This window comes from Xiphias gladius, chromosome 23, assembly GCF_016859285.1.
Source record: "Xiphias gladius isolate SHS-SW01 ecotype Sanya breed wild chromosome 23, ASM1685928v1, whole genome shotgun sequence".
NCBI classification, from domain to species: Eukaryota; Metazoa; Chordata; class Actinopteri; order Istiophoriformes; family Xiphiidae; genus Xiphias; species Xiphias gladius.
In genome coordinates, this window is record NC_053422.1 from 11,710,708 (window position 1) to 11,734,253 (window position 23,546).

Here is a 23,546-nt window from a genome sequence, read left to right on the forward strand (position 1 = left end):
TAATTGGAGGGAGTTTCAGTAATATGTCAGTAGCATTTTTGTTATTGGAGAGATCAAAAGAAATAAATGGCTTTCCTGTGTGTTAAAAATATCCACTCATGGGACAATAACAAAAATCCCGGGATGTCCTTAAGGGAGGAAAATCTCCCCACTAAAATCTTTTTAATTGACATGTTATGTAGCCGCATGTGCACTGACTTGGGGCAGACTTTCATAAAGTTGTTACAGACAGGAATTGCCCAGCAGGCTGATGTGTGTGTGTGTGTGTGTGTGTGCCTGTCTTACTGTTAGAGTCATACAGATTGTTGACCTGTTCAAAAAAATCTCAGAAAACAAGCAGAATGTGATGCAGTAGCTAAATCATAGCGGAGATTATGCTTTAATTATTATTTTTGGAATAAAACAAAGCTCCCATGAAATCTAAATCAAGAAAACAATAGAAATTTAAATTAAGGCATTAAAATGTATGTGCTGGTGTGTGTAAAGGGTAGAACCATTAAAATATATGCCCTTTGGATTGTTCCCTCTGTGTGATAGGAGGTATTTAGAGAAACACAACCTGGGATGTTCAGGATGTTCTTTCATTTCCCAGTAAATCACCTCAGTTGTGGGTGATGCATCCCACGAACTGCGACTGATGTAGACATACAGAAGCAGTTACTCACACACACACACACACACACACACACACACACACACACACACACACACACACACACACACACACACACACACACATACATGCACGCCCACACTTGCACACAAGCACACACACACACACACACACACACACACACACATTCTCTAGCCTATATTCACACACCCTCGTAATTGGTTCTGTAACTGCAACAGAGTTTCCCTCTCCCCCCTCCTTCCAATTTTCTTCCTCGTCAGTTTTGGCAGTATCTCTGAAAGGCGACTAGTATTGACAGTGAGAGGTTTGTGACTCCTGCCTCACCCTACACCAACTCGCACTTCATCTGGTCCACTGTGAAATCAGCCTCCTAATTAACAAGACAACTACAAAAACACTTGCACTTCACACCATCCTACAGTTGCTTCTCTTGAGCTTCTTCTCCCCACCGTTGCTGTTTCCTCTCTCCACAACTTTCCCCCCAGTTTTGATGGTTTAACCCCCCCCATGGCAAATTTGACCTATTAAAAGTATGCTGAATTAGCTATTGCAGTTTCTGCTTGCAGTGTACTGTTGAATATATAGACAACTGTTACACGACTGCTTTGACACTGTAACTTAAAAACATGATCATTCCCAGGCTTGTCCTGGAGTTATAAGGCATGTCTTTTTCCTATGATTTCTAAACGGATTTATGGACATTTATTTGCGATGGTTGATAGGAGATAATGATATCCTCGGGAAGTGTAAGTCGCACTGAATCTCAAAATATGTGTATCTTGTCTGTGTGTTCAGATATAGACTGAGTTGTGACTGCGAGACGGAGTACGACTTCTGGCCCAAATCAGGTCAAATCAGTTTGCCAGGCTACAATAACTGAATTCCTGTTTTCTTTAGAACTGCGGCATGGACCTGTCCTTTTCACCTCATGTTGTATCTTTGACTCACGCCTCCCCTTCAACTGTCCTCGCAATTTGAAAACCTCTGCACTAAGTGATTAAGTAGTATTCATTGTTGAACATCACTGAGCTTCCTCTCCTCCCCTCTTTCAAATGTCCCATTTTCAGTACAGCACGCCTTTATAATCTGAGATGAGCGTCTGGTTGCTCTAAAACTTTTCCGACAAAGCAGAGAGGGAAATTGCATTTCAGTTTTCTATAGAGAATTAAAGCGTTTTAAGAAATGTGAATTATTGATCTTAAGTGGATTTATTCTGATGTCGTTTTTTGTGTGTGGGAGTGCAAGTTCCCTCTGTGCTATATTTTTTTTTTGTGTGTGTTTGCACATCCTCATGGTTTGGGAGCATGTTTGCTGTATGTGTATTTAGGGTGTCGATGGCAGGGACTTTGGGTTTTTGGAGTTTGTGTGTGTTTGGGTGTTGGGATAAGGGAGCATTTCAGCAATTTTAATGATTTTGTGTATCTGTAGCAGCTGCAGAATCTTCTCGGCCTAATGCGAGAGGGAAAATTAAATGAAAATTTATCCTCCTCTGTCTTGTCAAAAGCACACTGAGAGGGGAGCGTCCCAAGGGAGGAGTAAAAGGAATGCCATCAACATGTTTAGATGAAGTCAATGAAGTCATTTCCTCCCCGACCTTTTTTTACTCCATGTATAATGTATCTTAATCTGATCCGAAGGCTTCGCTCTTAATGTTCCTTCAACCAAAGATGAAGCCTCTGAGTGTGAAATTTAGCTGGAATTAAAGTTTTAACATGACAGCTGGCTCAGGGAATCTATGGCTCAGCTCCTCTTTGGGCGGCAAAGCAGCTAAACAGAGGATGGAGAGAATAGAGAGCTGAAGAGGATGAAAAGAGGTTAAAGGAAAAGGAAAGGGAGGAAGCAGGAGGAAGTTAGGATGTGAGGTTGAGAGGGAATTTGTGATTAGAAAAAAAGCATGAGGGAGGAAGAGGAGAAAAGACAGACAGCAGGTTTTCTTCATGACTGCTGCACTGGGAATCTTATCTCATGCCACAGCTCCCCGCTGTTACACACTTTTGCATGTTTGCTCAGTGCCGGCTGGTGTTTGCTGGCATTTCGTTGGGAGCTTTCTGTTTAACTCTGCTTGCCGGGTGTTATCAGGCCTGCTGGGCTCTGGTCCTGCTTTTTTTTAATAGGCACCGAAACACTGTCACTGCTGCAACCACACAACCCTAATTCCAGCTAGCAATGTAGATTTTCAGCTGAAATTGTAATCTCTTCATACTGTAAGAGGATTGAGGATGCTGGCTTCACCTAAATAAATTACTTTGAGGAGAGGGAATATCCCTGGCATTAATTCAAACACCTGCAGTGTGTTTTATACAGAACAAAGATTAGTGTAGAAGAATGAAGAGGGTTAACACACTGACTTTCTTCAAGGCCCTAGGGAGGCTCTGGGTATCTGCTCAGTGGTGGAGTAAAGGCATGTAAGTGTGTGTTGTCAGTAATTTGCATAGGGAGTGATGTTGAATGTGGACCAGTGGAGCTGGGCTCTCCAGCTAATTGGCTCTTCTGTGCGAGCAGGCCACCTGACCAGTACTCCCAGTAGATTTGATCTTCTATTGTGCCCTGGGCTCTCAACACAAGCAGACAGCCATGTAATCTCATGTGGTCCTGTCAGTAGATCAATGCTAGTGTGTGTGTGTGTGTGTGTGTGTGTGTGTGTGTGTGTGTGTGTGTGTGTGTGTGTGTGTGTGTGTGTGTGTGTCCAGTGATTGCTATAGAAAACCCATGTATTCAAACAGTCCATTTTTTTCTCTTGTCTGCCGTTGGGTGTTTTCTTATATATGTATATGTATATACGTGTTTCTGCTCTTCAGCCTGTGTTACATGGTGTCATCTTAAAACAAGTGTGTGTAACTTTTGAAAGAAGAAATATCACATTTTTCCTCGTACAAATTAAAAGTTGAAAACGCACCTTTCTCAGTACACTCAGGGATTTTGCTGCTACAGTCTTACTTATAATGGGGCTTCATTATGACAATTAGATTATGGTGGCTAAATGTAGCTAATGTTAGTAAAGGTTTGGTAGATATTACTGTATAACTGACATGACAGATTCAGTTTTCTGACTTTATGTATAAGTTTTCTCTACTTGTGCTATTGTTGCCCTAGGTTTAAGCATTTAAGCATTTAATTTGAATCAGTTTACATGAATATGCGTACACATATACTGTAAGCATTGTCTATGTATTAATTCTGGTATCTTTGTCAGTCGTATGACCGCACCTAGCTGTAGCTGATCATCTCATGCCAAACAGCCTCCGCCTCATACCACCTTTCTCCTGATTGCCCATTGCTGTGTGTGTCTGTATTTAGGTCCATAGAATGATATGGTCTGTAAATTGTGTTGGCTATGGTGCACATGTAATACACTGATACTTTTTGCATCTGAATAGCCTCCTCTAGTTTTCAGTCATTGTGCACGCATTACCTCCTATGACATGGGACTATGATGTATTTACCATTAACATGCCAGACTGTTTGCCAGCTTTCCATCATGTGTTTTAAGTGAAAAATCACAATTTGTATTGGGGATTATAGAATTTGCCCCCATTTCCCACATGTATTTACAACTTGTCAGCAGTTTGAGGGCTGCTTTCTGTTGATAAAGCTGGAAATGTTTGTTACAAGTTGAACAGGAATGCTGTCATGCACAAGGGCTACAATTAAATATTGTTTTCGTAATCCATTATCTTGTTGATTTTTTTTTTTTTGAATGACTGATTAATTGTTTTGTCTATAAAATGTCAGAAAATAAAGAAAAATGTCCATCCAAATTTCCCATGGCTCAAGGTGATGCCTTCAAAAGTCTTTTTATGTCCAACCAACAGTCCGAAACCCAACATTATTCAATTTACAATGATAAAAAAGCTGCAAATTCTCATACTTGACAACCTGGGACCACCCAGTGATTGGTGTTTTTGCTCGAGAAATGAAATGAATGAATTAGTTAAACATCATTTGATAATCAAATTGTTGTCCATTCTTTTTCAGTCATTTGACCCATTGTTTCAGCACTAGAATGCACCAGTTCTTTTGTCTATGTTAGGCAAGGCTGTCTCATTTTGAGAAGTAGGCACAGGTTCAGCTTAGCCTACATGACTTATCTTCCTCGGCTAAGTCCTTTGGAGAAACCAGCAATTCACTTTGGAAACAGCTGTCTTTCATTCTCTTCCACTTAGAAAAGCTTTCCACTCTTCTGTTTGATTCCCAGCAGGCGTTCATGGAGGATGTCAAGTCTCGCGGGCCGTTCATCTACTCAGTGTTGGAGTCTGCCCAGGCCTTTCTGGCTCAGCACCCCTTCCAGGAGCCAGAGGAGACCCTGACAGATGGAAAAGGTCTGCTCCCTTCAGACTCTGTGCCAACTGCTGCGCCAGCCAAAATATCCTACTCACAAACCGCCTCAGCTAAACCCCAGAGTGAATTTGGTTGGACCCTTGCAGGTGAAATCTTCCATTAGTAGGTATTAGCACTGATTGGTCCTGTGGTGTCACACTGAGTTTAGGGAAAGTGTCCGGGCCGAGACCAATTAGCTCTAGTTCACCAGCTCTACAGTACCACCTGCTGAAATCAATAATACAGTAGGCTCGGCTGTTTCTCTGCCCACATGTCCTCTTCGTAATGTTTGCCTCTCACCACTGGATGCTCACCTGGGGAATACTAAAGCAATCTACCTTACTGTGTTCTCCTTGTTCTCCAACTTGTTTATGCCCCTTTCCTTTCTCTTTCTTTCCTTTCATGGAGTTGGTACACCATCCCTCTCCAATCATTGCTCTTCTCTTTGTCTGACTTCTAACCCCTGCTCTCCTCTCCACTCTGTTATTTCTCTGTGTCTTTCTATTCTGTGTCTGCTCTGTGTCTACCTCCTTTGTATCTTTATACTTTTACCACTGCATCGCCCCGTCTAACCTCTTCCGGCCTCTGCAGAGGTGTCTCCGCGCCGGCGGATCCTGAATGTGAGCCGCTCAGTATGGAAGCAGGCGAACGTGGCCAGCGACCTGTGGGAAAAGCTGACAGCACGCTGTGTGGACCGCCATAGGTCAGACACTTTTGTTTACATTGTGTATATCCTGTTCAGATCATGTGTGGTTTCTGCAGTGATGGAAGGTAAATTTACTTTCCATTGGATGCCACCATATTTCAGGGAGAAATATAAATTTTACTCCACTACATTTATCTGACAGCTTTACTTACTAGTTACTTTACAGATTAAGATTTTACATTAAAAAATATATAAGATTATAAAATATTACATATAATTAAAGATTAAACAAGTGATTCCCAACCTTACTGGTTTGTTAACACTTACATAAAATCAGTATGTAGTTGGGGCTCCTTGTCACAATCAGATGTCTATGAGTTGTTAGCATTTCCTCAAAAGATACATTTCACCTCTTAACTAAACTAAAAAAGTCTCCAAGTTTTCGCAAAAAAAAAACAAAGATTAGAGAAAGTCCAACAGATGAATACAAATTTTTGTAGCAGAACTTTTTCTTTCTTGCATTTTCTTCTTTCGTCTGCCATTAATCATTTCATGACACCACACATTTATCCTGCGACCTTTTGGAGGGGGCCCAGCCCCTAGGTTGAAAGCAACTGAACTAAATTCCTGACCTGTATATAAATTAGTTAAAACCAGCTCCACCTCGAGAAGCTACAGCAGCAACATGCTGCTCCCACATTTATGCACCAGTATTGACAATCTAATAATGTCAAATATAATGATATATCAGCCACAGGGACCATTTTTCTGCATAATGAATACATTACTTTTTATACTTTAAGTACATTTTGCTAATATACCTTTGTACTTTTACTTAAGTAGGATCTTTAATCGGGACTTTTTTTGTAATGGAGTATTTTTACATTGTTGTATTGGCACTTTGACTTAAGTAAAGACTGAGTACCTCTCCTACCACTGGGTTTTTGCATTCTGTCTTATTATTGGGCCCATGTTAGTGGTAATAAGAACCACAAGCCAAATACCAAAGGTTATGGTGAAAAGAAAGGAGTTTTTGAGAGTAATGATAATCAAGCAGGTGCAATCAAGACTTTCAGTCAGATCTCTAAAGCAGATGACTGCATTGTTTTCCCCTGAAGGCCTTATTATTCCAGTTTTGGTGATTTTTTGTTGTTGTTATTGTTATTAGTTAACTGAATAGTTATAGTTCATCTGGGTTAAGTAAATTCTACATGCCATGTGCTCATGAAACCATTTTAAAATCTAATGTGCACATGTCAAAAGTAAAATAAGTTTCTTTTCTTAGTTACATAAAAGCTAATACTTTGGAGTTAAGATGTTTTTTTCTCAGGAATAAAGAGCAGGATGGTGGTTGAATATAGATGTAATGGTATACCTGACAAGGGGTGAAAGATTGGCTCTTTCATTTATTTATTGTTTGAAGTACATGTCTTTCTTTTCATTAATAATTCGGCCATATGTAAGAGGGGAGAAAAGAAGGGGTAGAATGCTGTTCAAAGATGATGTGATGCAATAAAGCATGTGTATAAAAGCATGTATATTTGTTGGAAAATTCAATACCTAATAAGATACTTCAAAACAAGCCAGAACAATAACAAAACAAACAAACAAACAAGTTTTGACCATACAACAGATGGAATCAGAGTGTTACTTCTCCCTGTGACTTGTGTGCTTGTGTTGAGCAAGTTTATGCAACAATACATTACACATAATACAATTACCATAGCCAGATTAAAAAATGTGGCAAGTATAATCTATTACAGAAGCAGTAGGTAAAACACACATTTATCAAGTTTTAGATCAAGAAAATTCTGCTTACTTTTCAGAATATTATGTGTTTTCAGGGAAAAAAGGCCTGTAGATAGTGAAAATGTTGGTATAAAAGTATGCACTTAGCACATAGCCCTCCTGAAATGATGCCTGTAAATCTGAATACATGATGTGTCTGAATTCTCTTGCTTGCGCTAAATTGTGATGGTGCAGGTAGTTAACTGTAATGATTTACCTTTTCAACATAATCCAGACACATGGAGAGGACATTGGAGCGTCTACTCCAGATCCAGGCAGCGATGGAGGAGCTGGCAGTGGCCCTGGACCAGGCAGAGGGGGTGAGAGACGCTTGGGAGCCTGTCGGAGACCTCTTCATTGACTCTCTGCAGGACCACATAGACGCTACCAAGGTAGAAAAACACAGGAAACCACACTACATACACTCTCCTTTTCTTTATCTCTCTTACACAAACACACACTTCTAAATGCAGACATGTTATCACGAATCCTAAATATAAATTGGTTTGACCTGTGGAGTAACTTAATTGTCTCCTTTGAGATAATTGCCTCTAACCCTAAAAAAAGCAAGCATTGTGACACTTGTGGTGAAGCTGTGTATATGCATGAGTGCAATGTGTAGTGGGAGGAAAACATGTTGGATGGCTGAAAACAAAACAACAATGCGCAGGGGAGCGCTGGGCCCAGGTGCTTCCAACTGTGGTGATCAGTACTCCGCCCTCCAGGTACCTGCTGCATTATAGCAAAAAAAAGACGGAGACTGTGAGAACAAACCATGGGGCCGGCACGTTCTGCGTGTTACTCATGAATTAATGAGAGATCTGTGTCCGGCTGTGTTGCTTTAAAACGTTTGTTTTGGTTGCCCGTGTACACATCCCCCGTCAGAGTAGCTGTGATCTGACAGATGATGACAAGGACGTGGCAGTTCAAACTGACACGGTGAGGTGGCAAGGTTCAGTTGAATACATGTTGTTAAACAAATGGCAGGTCGTCGGTTTTAGTCATCACGGCGTGCCGAGTGCTGCTGCCGCCTATAATTGTGTGGCGCTATTCATTAGAAGTGAGGGCACTTCACAATAATCTTGTCACTGTTTGGACTCCTGTCACAGCCAGCACATGTTCAGCTCAGTCTTTAGGGCAGGCTTGTCACTTGGCCTCATCTGTCCTCCCACGCTCACTTACACTTAACACACAGACACTTTCACATACAAAGCAGACACATTAATGCATGCTAATAGATCGCAATCATACACACATTGTGTATACTTGCATAGATACATCAATTAGTAAAATGTTAATTACTCAACAATAGTCACTTATCAAAATAGTTCCAGATGAATTTTCTGTTGATTGACTAACTGACTAATTGTTTCAGCTCTACACTCTAGTCATTTCTGTTGCCTCTCCTTTTGACACACCACAGTCCACATGTTTGGACATTTGGTCAATTCTGGTCTATACAGTGTGAAGAAGAGCTTTCACAGAGTTACAGTAGATCATCTATCATGGTAAACACAAAACCTTCATAAGATTTCAGCAACATTTGTGTGCTACAGTTAATTTTAGTGTTTTTTTTTGTTTTTTTTACATGAATTCACATTCAAGTGGCACCTTGAGGAAGAAATGCGGGGAAGTAATCCCTAAAAAACATGTGACTTCAGGCCATCCTAGGGCTGAGTTTGCTGCCATGTAGTTCACAGGTTTTGATTGGTTCATAGTACTTATTTACAGTATGTCTGTTCTGTGTACTGTCAAATAAAGACATTGGTTTTTAAAAAATAATCATGTCAAACAGGCCAATTTTCCGTAAGCCCTTTTTATGTAGATATAAGTTAATTTCAACTAAGACGTGGCATTGTGCTTTGCAAAAATGTTTTTAAAGTCGACAACAATAGTTTTCACACATTAAAAGGAATAAAAAAGTGATTACATACACCCAACAGTGCAAAAATGATTAGTAAACAGACTACCATATGCACTGATGAGCTGGCAACACAAATACACTCCATTATTGTTACGGTGTATCCTGAGTTAGACACGGTTCACTGTATAAATTTCCTTATTTCCCTCATTGTTCACATTTAAAATCAACCATAAACAGAGGCTGGTGCTACTCCAATATCATTATACGGTCTTTTCACTCTGATTTTGGAAGTTAATACATGGCTGCTGCCAAATAGTTTCTAAAACAGAGCTGAAAGCTATAATGGATCACATTTCAATTGATTTTTGTTAATTATTTAATCTGAGTGGAGTTTCAGACTGGATGTTTGTGCCGCTCTCTCGTACTGCCCGTGCCTGATATTTTTCTATATTTAATATGTTTTGTATTTGATCTGTTTTCTCTTTCTCTTTTATTCCGCTGCTCTCTTTCCATCCACCTCTGCTCGTCTCACTCTCTCTCGTTGTGCTGCAGTTATTTAAGGAGGAGCTGACCCAGGTGAAGGAGGGCATGAAGCACATCAATGATCTGGCCCACCAGCTGGCGATCTCTGATGTCCACTTGTCGATGGAAAATGCCCGCGCCCTGGAGCATCTCAATAGCAGATGGAAAGTGCTCCAGGTAGGGTTCACCGCTGGGTCTGTGTTGTCCGTTTGACATTGTCAGCAGCAGCTTCTCCAGCAGTAAGATGCAAGGGGGACATTAGAGAGTAACGCCATGTGTAATGCTTTTCCTAATGTAAGTTAAGGGTTTATGTTAGGCTCCAATGGTCCCCTCACCACAACCTTACAACTGTTTTATGTCTTTTATATCTTTCTGAGCTTGTGAAGGACAGTGGTTTGTTTTAGTGGATATATATATATATATATATACATATAGACAGTGAATAAGAAAAAGCCTAATAGGTCATCTTTAAGATATTGAACATCTAATGGGAAGGGATGCCAGGGCTATTTGTTTAACATAATTCTCCATTTTCTTTTATCTAATAATGGCAAAAATGTCCAAAATATACCTACACTGTACAGTCTACAATTTTAAAAGGTGAGCAAAAATGAGCAAAAAAATTAGGTCACGGACCTAAAGAGCCCAGAACTTCTTATCACACATGTGGCCCTTTATCTATGTATATATATATATATATATAAAACATGGCCAAAGTTTCAAATAATGAAGTAATCGTATGTAAAAGTAATCCTTTCAGACTGCTCCAAACGCTAGGTTTCCAACAGTTCTTTCTACTAAAGTAATTTGCTCCACAGCTTGTTCTCTCAAAACTACTTAAGTAGTATTATAGGCATTTAATGAACTGCAGCATACAAATAGCCGACCGTGCAGATTTACTATACAGTTGTTTGGCGACAGCAAAATAACATTATCCTAGTTACGTTAGCTTTTATATTTCAGGACAGCAGAAGTCTTCCACCCAGTTAGCATTTTAGCATCTTAAAGATGCCTAAGCTAATACTGCCTGTTTCAGTCAGAGGCCCAACTGAGGGGCTGCATGACAGGCAGTTTGATATAAATAAGGAGTTTTTTTTTAACTGTGAATCATGCAAAGCTGCTCTAGTGGTTACCCTGAATAAAAATATAGAGCTGGAAATGAGGATAATAGGTCTCCTTTAAAATTACACCATCAAGACGCTGCATTTTGGTTTTAGTTTTCCCAGAGTTCCATTGAAGCTTTTTATTTCTGTCCATCTCAGTTCGTTTCAAATCAATTAAGGGACTACTGCTTATGTTTTATAACCCATCCCAGTGAACAGAAATGAAAACAAAGGACAATAAATAGAACCCAACTGATACTTTGAATGGTAGACGAAATTAATCCAAATTCCTGTACCAAGCATGGTTTACAAAAGAATAATTGTTACAGTACATAAAGTAAAAGTGATTTATAGTAAATCGACTAAAACATATTTAACCATGTGGCCTGTTAACATAAGGCAAGGCCAGAAAAGGCTGGAATGACAGGGTGGGGGTTTACAGAGGTTTATCTGAGTATATCTGAGTAAAACTATGGTAAAAATGTCTACTGGTCTGGTCTGAATGTTAATATGTAGACTCGTTGCTAGACCAGATCTTTGGTGTTTTTACACATCATGAATTGGAAGTGAAAGTGAGAAAAACAGCAGAAATGGGTGAATGATGAAAATGAAATTAACCCATGTGCTTGATGAAGAAGGCAATTTTCTCAAAATGAAACCATGTGCTTACATGAAGAGGGCAATTCTTCAATAAATCCAATGCACTTACTCTTGAAGCCTTTTAAAAATTTCAAGAATAAAGTGCCCTGTATTCATTGAACTGGACTTACCCTCCCCTCGATGCTTTACTGAATGTATGGATGCATTATCCAGTGAGCATTACTGTAACTCTGAAGTGTGCCGCTTTCAAGCTTAGGCTGCATTCTCCATCAGCAACCTCTGCAGTACTCCTACAAGCACAACAAAACCCACTCAGCCTTCTCTACACCTCATGAGAGAACACCCTGTTCCCATTAGTTGACCTTCATTACACCTTCTCTACAGCTTGTCGTTCCGTAGACTCGCCATGGTGTTTTGACTGCCATTCCGGCCCGCTCATCTTCTCTGTCTCTCTCTTGTGTGAATGTGATGATTTTAACGCCCCTTCAACAATTCTTAGAAATTAGTTTCCAGTATCCACTTTGCACGCCTGCCGCTCCCTTAGTCTTCACGGCTTTTGTGTTGCCTCTGTGGCCCTTAAATAGCCCATATTAGAACAGTTCATGAGGGGAACAGAGCACAACAAAACAGAGTAGATCAGTATAGACTTGCAGTGGGTTAAGCCAGTATTTTTCTGTGCTCTCTCTTCTGAGTGAAGCAAATAAAGTCAATTCCTTCAAGTAACGCCTCTCTACTCTGAGTGAAACCTGTTGGATTGTTTGTAAAAAACTCAATTTAGCTAGACAGAGTCACATGCTGGTGCTTTCTGAAGATTTTCTTGACATCTTGGCTTAGGCGAGAACATTGCAGGTAGCAGTTAATGGAAGGATTTAGGTAGTTTTTAGCCATGCTAGCAACGTGACCCTAGGGATGGCAATGTTGGTCTGTCAGTCCACCAATTTGGTCCAGTCTGAAATATCTCAACAACTGTTGTGTGGATAGGTGCGAAATTTGTATGGACATTCACGGTCCCAAGATGATGTATTTTAATGGCTTTGGCGATTCCCTGACTTCTCTTCTAGCACCATCATGAGACTCACATATGTGGTTTTAAGTGAACTATCTCAACAACTGTTGGCCGGATTGACAGACATTCATTTCCCCCTCAGGAAGAATTGTGACTACTCTGGTGATCCCCTGACTTTTCATCTCGTGCCATCATCAGGTCACAATTTCACTTTGTCAAATCCTTTGGATTATGATTAAATAACTGTAAAAGAAATGACATTTCCATTGTGTGTAATGCAAATTAGCAAATGTAAGCGTGCTAACAGGCTCTTACACTGTCTCCCAAATCTATACTACGTACTGATTCTAAGCAGGTTTTTCTTATGTTATGTTCATGCAAGAAAACTGACAAAAGGAAGTATCCTGAAACCAGACATTGTGCTGTTGATGCACACTATTCTCCCACAATGTAATGTAAAGAAAAAAAAAATGGAGGAGCAGCTTGCAGCTAAAAAAAAATTAAAATAGATTGTAAGTGGTGGTGAAACAGCTCCAAAAATCTCTTAAAAAACAAAAAAAGCTTTAAATTTTAGTAAAAACATTTTTATGTCTTGTTCTGAAGTTTAATTAGCAGTTGCTTTCCAAAGCTGCTGTTTGATTGACATCTGACGTCACACTTATTGTGTCGTTTCCTGTCAGTATAAAATGGTGAAGCATGTTGATATTTTTGTATACTAAATGTTAAAACAGTATACAATGACGATTACTATGTAGTACATGCTGTTTAGAATTAGTATGGATCTGGGACACAGCTTGTTGAAAGGCTGTGTAAGGTTCTTATGTTTATTTCTAGCTGTGTTAATCCTTTTTTAGGATCCTCTTTTGACCAATCTGAACAAGTTCAATTGCTCTTTGCTAAAAAACCAGTGAGGTACCTACAAATGCAACCATTAAAACTTACAGCATTTTTTTCCTGTGTGGGATGGAATGAGCTCGCATATAAATAGAAACAACTGTCAGTCTTACTTTTATACACATCAGTAGCCTACCTTCTTTATGCTTCAATTAAAATGCCCGAAAGTTTTTCTTTCAGAAGTGTCGCGATGCATATGGAAGTTTAAGTGATTGTTAAAAGCATTCATAAAACTCCAGTAAAAAACTTTCTGGAGCCCGAATTACCAAGGACACATCTTTTTGTTGCCACAGTCCCATGTATTTTAGAAAAGGATTGTTGGGACTCATTACACTCTTTTCAGAGAGAGCTACATTGAAAGAATAGAAATTGGGACTCGTCTTGCTGCACATTTATGTCCCCTTGCATTGGAGGTCAAAAGTCTTCATGAAAAAATTATTTTACCGGATAATATCTGCTAAATCTTTGATCCACTATTTGTTTCAGTTGGCAGTGTGTCCTCTGGTTTTTGATTCAGAAAGTAAGTGAGAGTCTCTAATCCCACTTGATGATTACCATTGTTAAAAAGGCTTTTAGTATCCATAGTCACCAGCAGATATTCATCTCCCAGATCTTGGCTCAGTCTCAGAGTTTCTGTGATATCAGAAGAGCACAAGTGACGTATTGACAGATGTTGCAAATGGTTTTAGAGGGGGGAAAAAAACAACCTTTTCTGTGTATTTCAGCTTTCTTCAGTTGCCTTGCATCTCGGTCGATTTACCGCCTCTACCATCCACATTAATTAATTTCAGTGCGATAAGATGCACTGCCCTAACATCTTATGTGAAAGCAAGCAGAATGGAGAAACCTTTTTCTTTGTCTCCGTCTCTGTGTCCCATTTCTCTCTTAATTAAAATGATAAATGCGTAATCCTAGCAACATCCTGTGCCCTGTTGATTTGGCTGCTCTGACACCAGCGAAAGTGTATTTCCAAATTTGATTTGCCTATATTTGTCGATCATGGATAATTTAGTCATTTGTCTTCCTTATGGCAGTCCAAATTGCCTGTACAACAAATAGATTACACTACACTGCATCGTTGGCAGAAACATCTCCACGGCACATTGACAATGCTCTATATTAGTCCCAAGCAATTTAAATCATGCTCCAGATTATATTGTTTTATTTTCTGGTGAGGGAGCACTGACATGTATACGCTGAGGAATGCTAACTTAATACTGTATATCTAAATTCACACACTATGACTCATTGCTTGTGCTTCTCTTTGAAGTCTGAAGACCCCTCACGTTTTCTCAGTTTCTTTATCTGTCTCTCTACCTCACCGCGAGTGGATTTACCTCCCATTGTTTGAGGACATGTTTCAAACATCCAGCTGACAAGGATTCATGTGCCAAATCCAATACATTTCAAATAAACCAGGATTACCGGACTAAATCCCATTTGGTGCGAAATAAAACTGACGTGAAATGCTTTTACAAAGGCAATGGCAAACTTAATTTTGTCAACTCGGTCTCTGTAGTTATTGACACAGCACGTGTGAGGCTCTGTAACCCCCCCCCCTCTCTCATTTCATCTTTTTTTCCTCCAGCTCTTTTCCATACTGACATTGCAACCAGGAAGCGTTGTCCTCATTTCAACAAAATATATTATTTTGCAATCTCTGTCTTCCTTTCCTACCTGCTGCTCTTCAAAGGCTTTCAAAGCCCTTCAAGAGAGGCAGCAGAGGAAAAAGACATAATTTATATTCTGCAGTTAGCTAATGGAGGAGAAGCAGGTGGTCTGTGTGTTTGCGTCTCTATTGTAGGGATTTGTGGTGGAGAGGGATGAGCAGCACGATTCCCTTTGATTTAACTATGTGTGTGTGTGTGTGTGTGTGTGTGTGTGTGTGTGTGTGTGTGTGTGTGTGTGTCCTCAGGGGTCCATAGAGGAGCGGCTGAAGCAGCTCCAGGATGCACATAGAGACTTTGGCCCCGGATCGCAGCACTTCCTTTCCAGTAAGAGTCCTCTTCTGCTCTTTGAAGCTGGCGCCTCATGTCTTACCGATCAGTGACATGCTGTGCCGTGAATAGAATAAATAGTAGGTTAGGCGTATAACAATTTTGTTGTAATGAGGCTATAAAACGCTGCCTGTGTGCGTATGTTTGTTTGTGCTTGTGTGTTTGTGTTTGTGTGTGTATTTGGGTCAGAGGTGGAGCCGGCAGGCTTTGTTCGTTTGTCTTCATCACCTCCAGTACACCAATAAGCATCCCCAGCTCATCAAAACAGTCATTGCTCTCATTCGAGCGGAGGTACATATTTTTGAATTCTGTGTCTTCTTTTACCTGCCGCTCTTCAAAAGCTACAGAGCAGGGGGTGGGGTAGCAGGGGGCCTAAAAAATGCGATTTACTGTGCCTAGTTTAAACTGATGAAGAAGTGCAAAAGCTGTGTGTTGCACGGCACTCTGTGCGAATATATCTGAAGTGGTGCTGTGTACTTGTGTGCCCCCAGTGTCCTCACCAACCCCATCCAGTTTTACTGCTGTCACGCTGGCTCAGAAATGACATACTGGGGTTTATATAGCACCACTCCACTGCCAGCACAGCCCACTGCACCCTGCAGGAACGTCTGGACGTACTGTATGGTTTTTTTTATGCACCAACATGCCTATATTTCAGTACGTTGTGTTTTCTGATAAAGTCAGAAAGCATATGGTGCTTATTGTACAAAGGCAGGTGGAATCTAACTGAGTACATTTACTGAAGTATTGTACTTCATTAGTATTTTAGGAACTTGTACTTTACTTAAGTATTTCCAGTTTATGCTATTTTAATCCATTTCCGAGGGAAATGTACTTTTATACTCCACTATACATTTATCTGACAGCTATAATAATTATAGCTTAAATTGAAACATAACTACTAAATATAGCGTAATTACTAGATACTTTTCAATTTAAAGAATCTCACATTTTAAAGTAATGTCTAGTTGGGGCTCCTTGTCATGTTCCAGATGTAAGTGAGTTGTTAACAGGTCCACCAAAGAAATATTTCCCCTTTAATCTTCTGAAACTATTTCATTTAAATAACAGTGTGAGACCCAAAGATGCAGAACTCTCCAATATTTTCCCCTCAAAAAGAAAAGATTAAAGAAAAGTCAAAAATGAATGCATGCTATGTGTGTAGCACAACTTTTTCTTTCTTAATTACTAACCCATTAATCATTTCACAAATCCCCCAGATTTGATTTGTAACTCTGTAGAGCAGCCCACTCCCTAGGCTGGGAAAAACCGGACTAAACTACTGAACTCTATATAAAACAGTCAAACTGAGCTCTACCTCGACCAGGTGCAAAAGTAAAAAGCTACCAATTCATTAATGCATTAGAATTAAAATCTAATTATATAATATGTCTGTCGGAAGGGACATCTTTCTGCATGAGCACTTTTGGTTTTGATACTTTAAGTTCATTTTGCTTATAATGCTAACGTAGTTTTATTCAAATAGGATTTTGAATGCAGTACTTTTGTTTGAAATGGAGTATTTTTAAAGTGTGGTGTCGGTACTTTTACTGAAGTAAAGGGTCTGGATACTTCTTCCACCTCTGGACACATACTGGACAATGACATGGTATGCGTGTTTGTGCGTGTCTGCCTCTTGCTTCTTCCAGTGCAGTCTGTCCTCTTTGATCCTCAGCCGAACCCCCTGTGGTTCAGTTTGGGGGCCGGTTAAAACGCTACTCTCACCCTGCCTCGCCGGCTCCTCTACCTCACTGTATTCTATTAGGCCGTTCCAAACAATCCACCGCTCGACACAATAGACCTGTCCCTTTGGCTTTACTGCACCTGTTGTACAGCAGGGCAGCTCTGTTAAGAAGGTCTGAATGGACATGGTGTCTGGACACGCTGTCAGGGACATTGTGCACAATACTCTTTCATGCTTGACATGCCTATTTTCAAACTGATTTTCTTTCTGTATGTTTGCAGGTTCTGTGCAGATACCATGGGAGCGTGCCATCTCGCCGAACAAAGTGCCCTACTACATCAAGTAAGTGCAACACCAGGGTCAGTGTCTGCATTGTTGTTCGAATGTGTGTATTTTTCCATGGCGTTTTTAAGGAGGCTTCATTAAAGCCAGGGTATTTTGTTATTTCTGTGAGAAATTGCATGACTATTGTATGTCTATGAAGCACACTGGTTACATTCTTTTTACCAAATATTAAGTTTAACCATTATTTCCTCTACAGAAAGAGTTTGTAGAATTATTAAAAATCTATTACTGTGTTTGACTGGCAGTATTTATTTTTTCTAGCTTGAAGTGATTTGAAACAGCTTCAAATGGTGCATATTCATCACTTCAAAAAGTTGGTGAAATAGTGAGTAGTCATGCTTCATGCTTTAAAACCACTCAAATAGAGAAACTATATCACATTCGTTATTTCTGTTCCACGAGATTCTGTTAAAAAAAATGCAGCTTCCAATCGATGGTTTCTTTTCTTATACTTTCGGAAAAACTTTTCCTGGTGTTTAGTATCTGTATTCTAAGAAAAATGAGAATCTACTACAGAACCTGCCACTGGAATTGAACCCATCTGCATTTGTTACAAGGGTGAACGTAGATTATTTGTACGCATCCAACATTCTACATTTCCCATGAAATTTCAAAATAAAGTGGTAATTTTGCCGTCTGCGCCATGGTTTCTCACAGTTCATGACTTGACTAAGCTCAGCCCATAAAGCAGTGGTTTTTTAATGAACAAATGTGTAATTTGTACCAGCAGATTCAGCAGAGTAGAGGTAACCCTCATCGTCTTCTCTCAGCGCTGCTTGACTCACATTTTCAAAAATCTTTCTGCTGCGCAAACATTTGTACAGAGTTACTGTTAAAGAGCAGATAAATACTAAATGATTCAGAGAGGAACTCTATTGAGCTACTGTGAACTCTATTTGCCTGAGCACTCATCTGTTTATCTATTTACCTCATCAATACTATTTCACCTTTAGAGTGCTGCTGGTTTTATCAATTCACTGTGAATTTGTGTGTAGGTGTAGGTGTGTGTTTGTGCCAAGAGGATGGAATTTTTATGTGTGCGGGTTTGTAAATGGGCAAGTGTTTGTAAGGCTTGTGCCTCTGCACATGATGAGTATTTATTTTCTTAATCATTTGCAATAAATCATCTTGGGTCTTGTTTTAGTCTGCTAGTCACCTCTCTATGGGCTATATATCTGTACCAATGGGGGTAGGAGTACTATCTGAATAGCACGCCACTGGGGGCTAATCAATGACTGCTTGCACAGGTAAAATGATGAGCGCTGCCCTAAAAGGCCCCTCTGTCCTGGCAGACTTCCTGCTTGGGGGTTTCTCATTTATTTTGCTGCGCTTGTCATTTTTTATTGGTTCTACAGTGGGGCGCAAAAGAGCACTTGAATGGGAAAGTGGTCTCAGACTTTTGGACCCCTTTTTTTCATGGTACATTTTCTGAATGTGCCCATAGAGCTAGAAGTGTAATAGGAAGGTGGTGAAAATATATGTTTTTTGATATGTGTGTATGGGTTGGGAGTTCTGCCTTTCAAGTTACTGGCAGTATATCTCCAGCAGAGCAGTAGTGGGGCATAACTTTGATGTCTGTACCTGACTCCTTTATCATGTCTGACATATGTCTGCACTTTACAGGCCTGAAATCGTTTGTAAACAATAGCCACCCTATCCTGCCCTCTCATTTTTCTCTCTCTTTCTCACTTAAGTACCCTCTGATCCCGCTTTTTTTACCATCTGCCACACCTGCCTGTCTCTGCTCCCTCGGCTCATTTGTGTTCCACTTTACCTTGATCTTTCTGGCCTGAAAATGGGCACCTCCAGTCTCTCCTGCCTCATAAATTCTTCCGCCTTTCATTCATTTTTCTGTCTTCTCCCAGCCATCAGGCCCAGACAACATGCTGGGACCATCCAAAGATGACAGAACTGTACCAAGCTCTGGGTGAGTAAGAAGACAATTAAAGCACCCTCCAAGTCGTGCTCACACACCCGGGACCCCCACTGGGCAGCAGCAGCACCAGCAGCATGGCACCACTGGGCTTCTGCTTTGAAGGCCCTGTCACAGAGCTTATTAAGGGCCCTGTCTTTCGAACACCTTAGGGACTACATCGCTACTGTCATTAGCCTACGAGGCCCAATTTGCAAGCTCTGTAACTGCTTTTCGCTTAGCCTTTAATTAATTGTGATTAAACAACATCACGTGTTTCACTGTTAATCTGATCTGACACGGGGAGCTTGGAGGGGAGATAGACACATTGTTGCATACACACGGTCCCCGATACCCATACATGCATGTGCGCAGACACATACGCAGATAATATTAGCAATACAGTACCCTGCTAATGACTTTTGCAATGGTGTGATAAACGGGGAAATATAGTGATGTCTAATTCCTCAATGGCAGGGTGGAGTGGGGAAGGATGGGTTTGTTTTTCCCTTCATCTTTTCATTTTCTGTAATCTCTTTCTATTGCTTTCTCTCCCACCATTAGCGGATCTGAACAACATCAAATTCTCAGCATACAGAACTGCTATGAAGCTGCGACGAGTTCAGAAGGCTCTGAGATGTACGTATGTTTTTAATCAATGGTATTTTCTGTCTGCAGCACTGGAATGGCTGGTTAAGCGATATAATCGAATCGTGCACCATCAGTAATCCACTATGACAAAATTCTCTTCGGGAATGAGATATAACGATTAGCTGTAGCACATTTCTTTATTCAGTTGTCGAAGGAATCATCACTCCTCTCTAAAATGTTCTCTGCATTCTCCATTACTTTTGGCTTTAAAATGCAGTAGTCAAAAGTATTGATAAACTCAAGAGACATTAGAAACACTCAAGCACCAGATTCCTTCCTCATTTTCATCAGGGCCTGGATCGTTGGCATGCGAGGTAATTAAAGCTATTAATTGGTCCATTTGAGTTAAAAGAAAAGGCAATTAGTTTTTGCCGCATGGCTGAGGCTGTAATGTGTGCCCCATCAGGGTCACAGCACTTGTTGTCTCCTACAAGTGCCAGACACTCTCCCTTTCTGTCTATTTTTCTCACTATTGCTTATTCTTCCAATGCTTCTCTTAATGATTACTTTGTGTTTCTTTATCCATCCCATTCTTTGTCTCGTTTTTTCACTACCTCAAAAACCTGGCCTTTCTTTGTCCCTCTTCGTGCTTTTGACCCTTTAATCTCGTCCATCTTCCATCACCTGCAGTGCTCTAATCCCACTGACCCCAGATGAGCCCATATTTGCCTCTGTCACTTATTCATGTTCCCCTTTTCCTTCTCCTTCTCTTGTAACCTTCCTCCCATCCTCCACTCATGCTAATAAAAACTCTGCACACTTGGACCACTATGAAAAACCTCTTTCAATGATTCCCCCTCTTTCTTTCTCTTGCCTGCTTTTTTATCTCACCCTGCTCCGGTCTACTGGTTGATATCCTTACAGAATTTAATTGCCAGGCTGCCATAATAACTGCAGAATTCTCACTCTTTTGCTGCACACTTTGTGAATGATTGAACAGTGCTGTATAAGAGCCCATCAGAAATACATTTTTAGGTGATTCCATCCCAACCCTGAGAATACTCCTGTTATCTCCTCTCTCTGTTCTACCTCATTATTGTGCTGTCCAATTATACCTGGCATCAACGGACACCCTTTAGCTCTACTCCAAGGGATGGGCCATCAAATTAGTTTAGAAGAGCAAAATCAAATTTGTGTCACTGCTCTTGAAACATCTGGTAGGGCTTAAGTGGGCAAAAAGGGTGAATAAGCACCTCTGTCGCTTGTGCTCTCATTTGCTTAGGTGAGGATGATGATGCTATTGTGTGTGCCTATGTGCGTTTGTGTTTCGAAAATGAATGTGCAGTCATGTATGTATGAACATAGGTGTTTACACTTCAGCATGTGAATATGCATGCCTGTAAATGTGCTTTTAAGCCTCGATGAATCCATTTACCTTCTTTCAGACCATATTAAAAAAATTTTAAGTTTTTAATTTCAAACAACAAAAATCTCACACGTACATATTGCACACACCATTGCATCAAAAAGTGCATGCACATAGTCACGATAAATACCTATCTGTGTGTTTTTTTAGTGGATATAGTAGCGCTGAGCAGCCTTGTGGAAGTGTTTCGGGAGCAGGAGCTGCAGCAGGGGGAGCACGTGATGGATGTGGTGGAGGTGATTCACGGTCTGACGGCTCTGTACGAGAGGCTGGAGGAGGAGAGGTCCATCCTGGTCAACATTCCACTTTGCGTTGACATGTGTCTCAACTGGCTGCTCAACGTCTATGACAGGTGGGTAAGCTGGCGTGAGATGTTTCTATCTAGAAATGAGGGAAGTATTTAAACCTACTTACGTTGAAAGCTGCATCGTCATTTTTTGAACAACATAGCTTTCATATACTGATCAATTGTCTACTAAAGTTAGTATCTATACATTCAGCAGACATAGAGCAACATGAGTATTCCTTTGGAGTTGTGTTTCTTGCCACCCGAAAATAATAATCCATCATCCAAGATGCTTTTACTACTTCTCATTGGTCTGGATGGCTACTTAGAGGGGAATTGTGCCAGTTATACACATTAGAGGTCTTTGGGAGTACGACTACATATGTGAAATAAAGTTGTATAAGCCTTTTGTGGCTACAGAGGGAGCTGTGTGAAGTCTGGTAAATTGTCTCAAGTGATGTTGCTTGACTCAGCGTCAGTTGGGGCTGAAGACTACAAGTTTGAAAAAGATAAAAAAGGGGGGGTGGCATTGGAAAGAAGTGAGCTTACTGGACGTCTGTAGCCGCTGATCTCTGCTTGCAGCTTGAGGCCACATTAGCCGCTACTAGCATAACACACCCGAATCTCTGACCGAACCGTCAACAGTTGCACTGTGTCTATATCGGTCATGTAAACAGAAGGTTGTGACAAGGAAAAGGGATTTGCAGAATAAAAGAGACAATACATCTGGTTCTGCTGCATCGACTTTGATACTTTTTGAAAAACTGTCCATCGTGAGTGTAACGCTAAGTTGGTGGAGTACTCTTTTAAGTAACACACTCATCTCTGTCAAATAATGCTCATAAAGCTTCAAGAGATTTCTTACCAATGCCAGGTGTATGTAAATAAAGTTCCAATAGTGCTGTATACAGTATAAACCCCTTACCTCTCAGTTTTCTCGTAGTTTAGCTTGAAGCCAACACTGGCAGCGATGAGCACAATGCTGCTGAACAGTACCCTCATCTGTGATCGGAAGAGAAGTTGGACTCTGTTGAGTTTAATGGAATTCACCTGCAGTGCATTAGTGTTGGTCGTGTTTTTATTACTTTAGATATGACTGACATTGTAAATCTGGACTGTAACCTTCCATCTGGTAGATTCCTATTCCTATTTTCTTATTTAATACTTAATGAGCATTAAACCTCTCTAGAGGACCATTAAATGCTAGCAGTGGGTGTATCATGTAAATTAGCATCTATGATCATGACACAGTATATAGTATGACGGGCCTGTATCACGTTTAGAAATGCTGCAGAGCTAGGTTTAGCACTGCTAAGGACTCTTTCGCATTACAATGGGTCATAGGAGTCAGTGTTGGAGCATTGGGTGAATACATATGACACAGTGCATGGTAATGAACAAAGACTTAATATTTATGATCTTATGCTACCATAGACCATTACTATACAAGCTATTTTGAGCTGTCTGCAGTTTGATGTAACCAGTTCAATGGCTTGTTGTACAGATATCTCTAAAGATCCACAGCATGGCTAAATTTCCAATAACGATGTTCAGCTGAGGGCCAATGATCCCTTCGTAGACACAGTGGAAACAAATCCTCTTCAACACCAACATTCTCCCCATCTTTGCTCCTGATTGGCTATTTTGTGCTGTCTTCAAAAAGAAAGCGCCAAGCACAGACACAAAAATAGGAATTGCCCCACAAGTGCAGTAAATTTGGTCGGTAGCTCTTAAGTACTTGCTACTAATGAGAGACAATCTGAGACTTTACCCTCTGCATAAATTTTAGTAATTGCTTTTTGTTTTCAAATAAATACCAGCAGTGAATCTAAATGAGGTCTGTTTATACTTGTGTGTCCATTTTCATCTGTGTGTGTGTTTGTTTGTGCTTATGCTGGTGAATTTGCATTACAGTATATCACCATGCGTGT

At 40.4% G+C, this 23,546-nt stretch overlaps 1 protein-coding gene across 1 annotated transcript in view; it reads left to right on the plus strand.

Moving 5' to 3' along the window:
* The window catches only part of drp2 (dystrophin related protein 2), a 106,378-nt gene that overhangs the window by 57,079 nt on the left and 25,753 nt on the right, over nucleotides 1-23,546 (plus strand). The window contains exons 5-13 of the mRNA XM_040120562.1: nucleotides 4,833-4,953; nucleotides 5,543-5,654; nucleotides 7,621-7,777; nucleotides 9,802-9,948; nucleotides 15,290-15,368; nucleotides 17,337-17,397; nucleotides 19,266-19,327; nucleotides 19,877-19,951; nucleotides 21,480-21,681. Of these exons, the coding sequence (XP_039976496.1) occupies nucleotides 4,833-4,953; nucleotides 5,543-5,654; nucleotides 7,621-7,777; nucleotides 9,802-9,948; nucleotides 15,290-15,368; nucleotides 17,337-17,397; nucleotides 19,266-19,327; nucleotides 19,877-19,951; nucleotides 21,480-21,681 (1,016 nt within the window). The remainder of the gene's footprint in view (nucleotides 1-4,832; nucleotides 4,954-5,542; nucleotides 5,655-7,620; nucleotides 7,778-9,801; nucleotides 9,949-15,289; nucleotides 15,369-17,336; nucleotides 17,398-19,265; nucleotides 19,328-19,876; nucleotides 19,952-21,479; nucleotides 21,682-23,546) is intronic.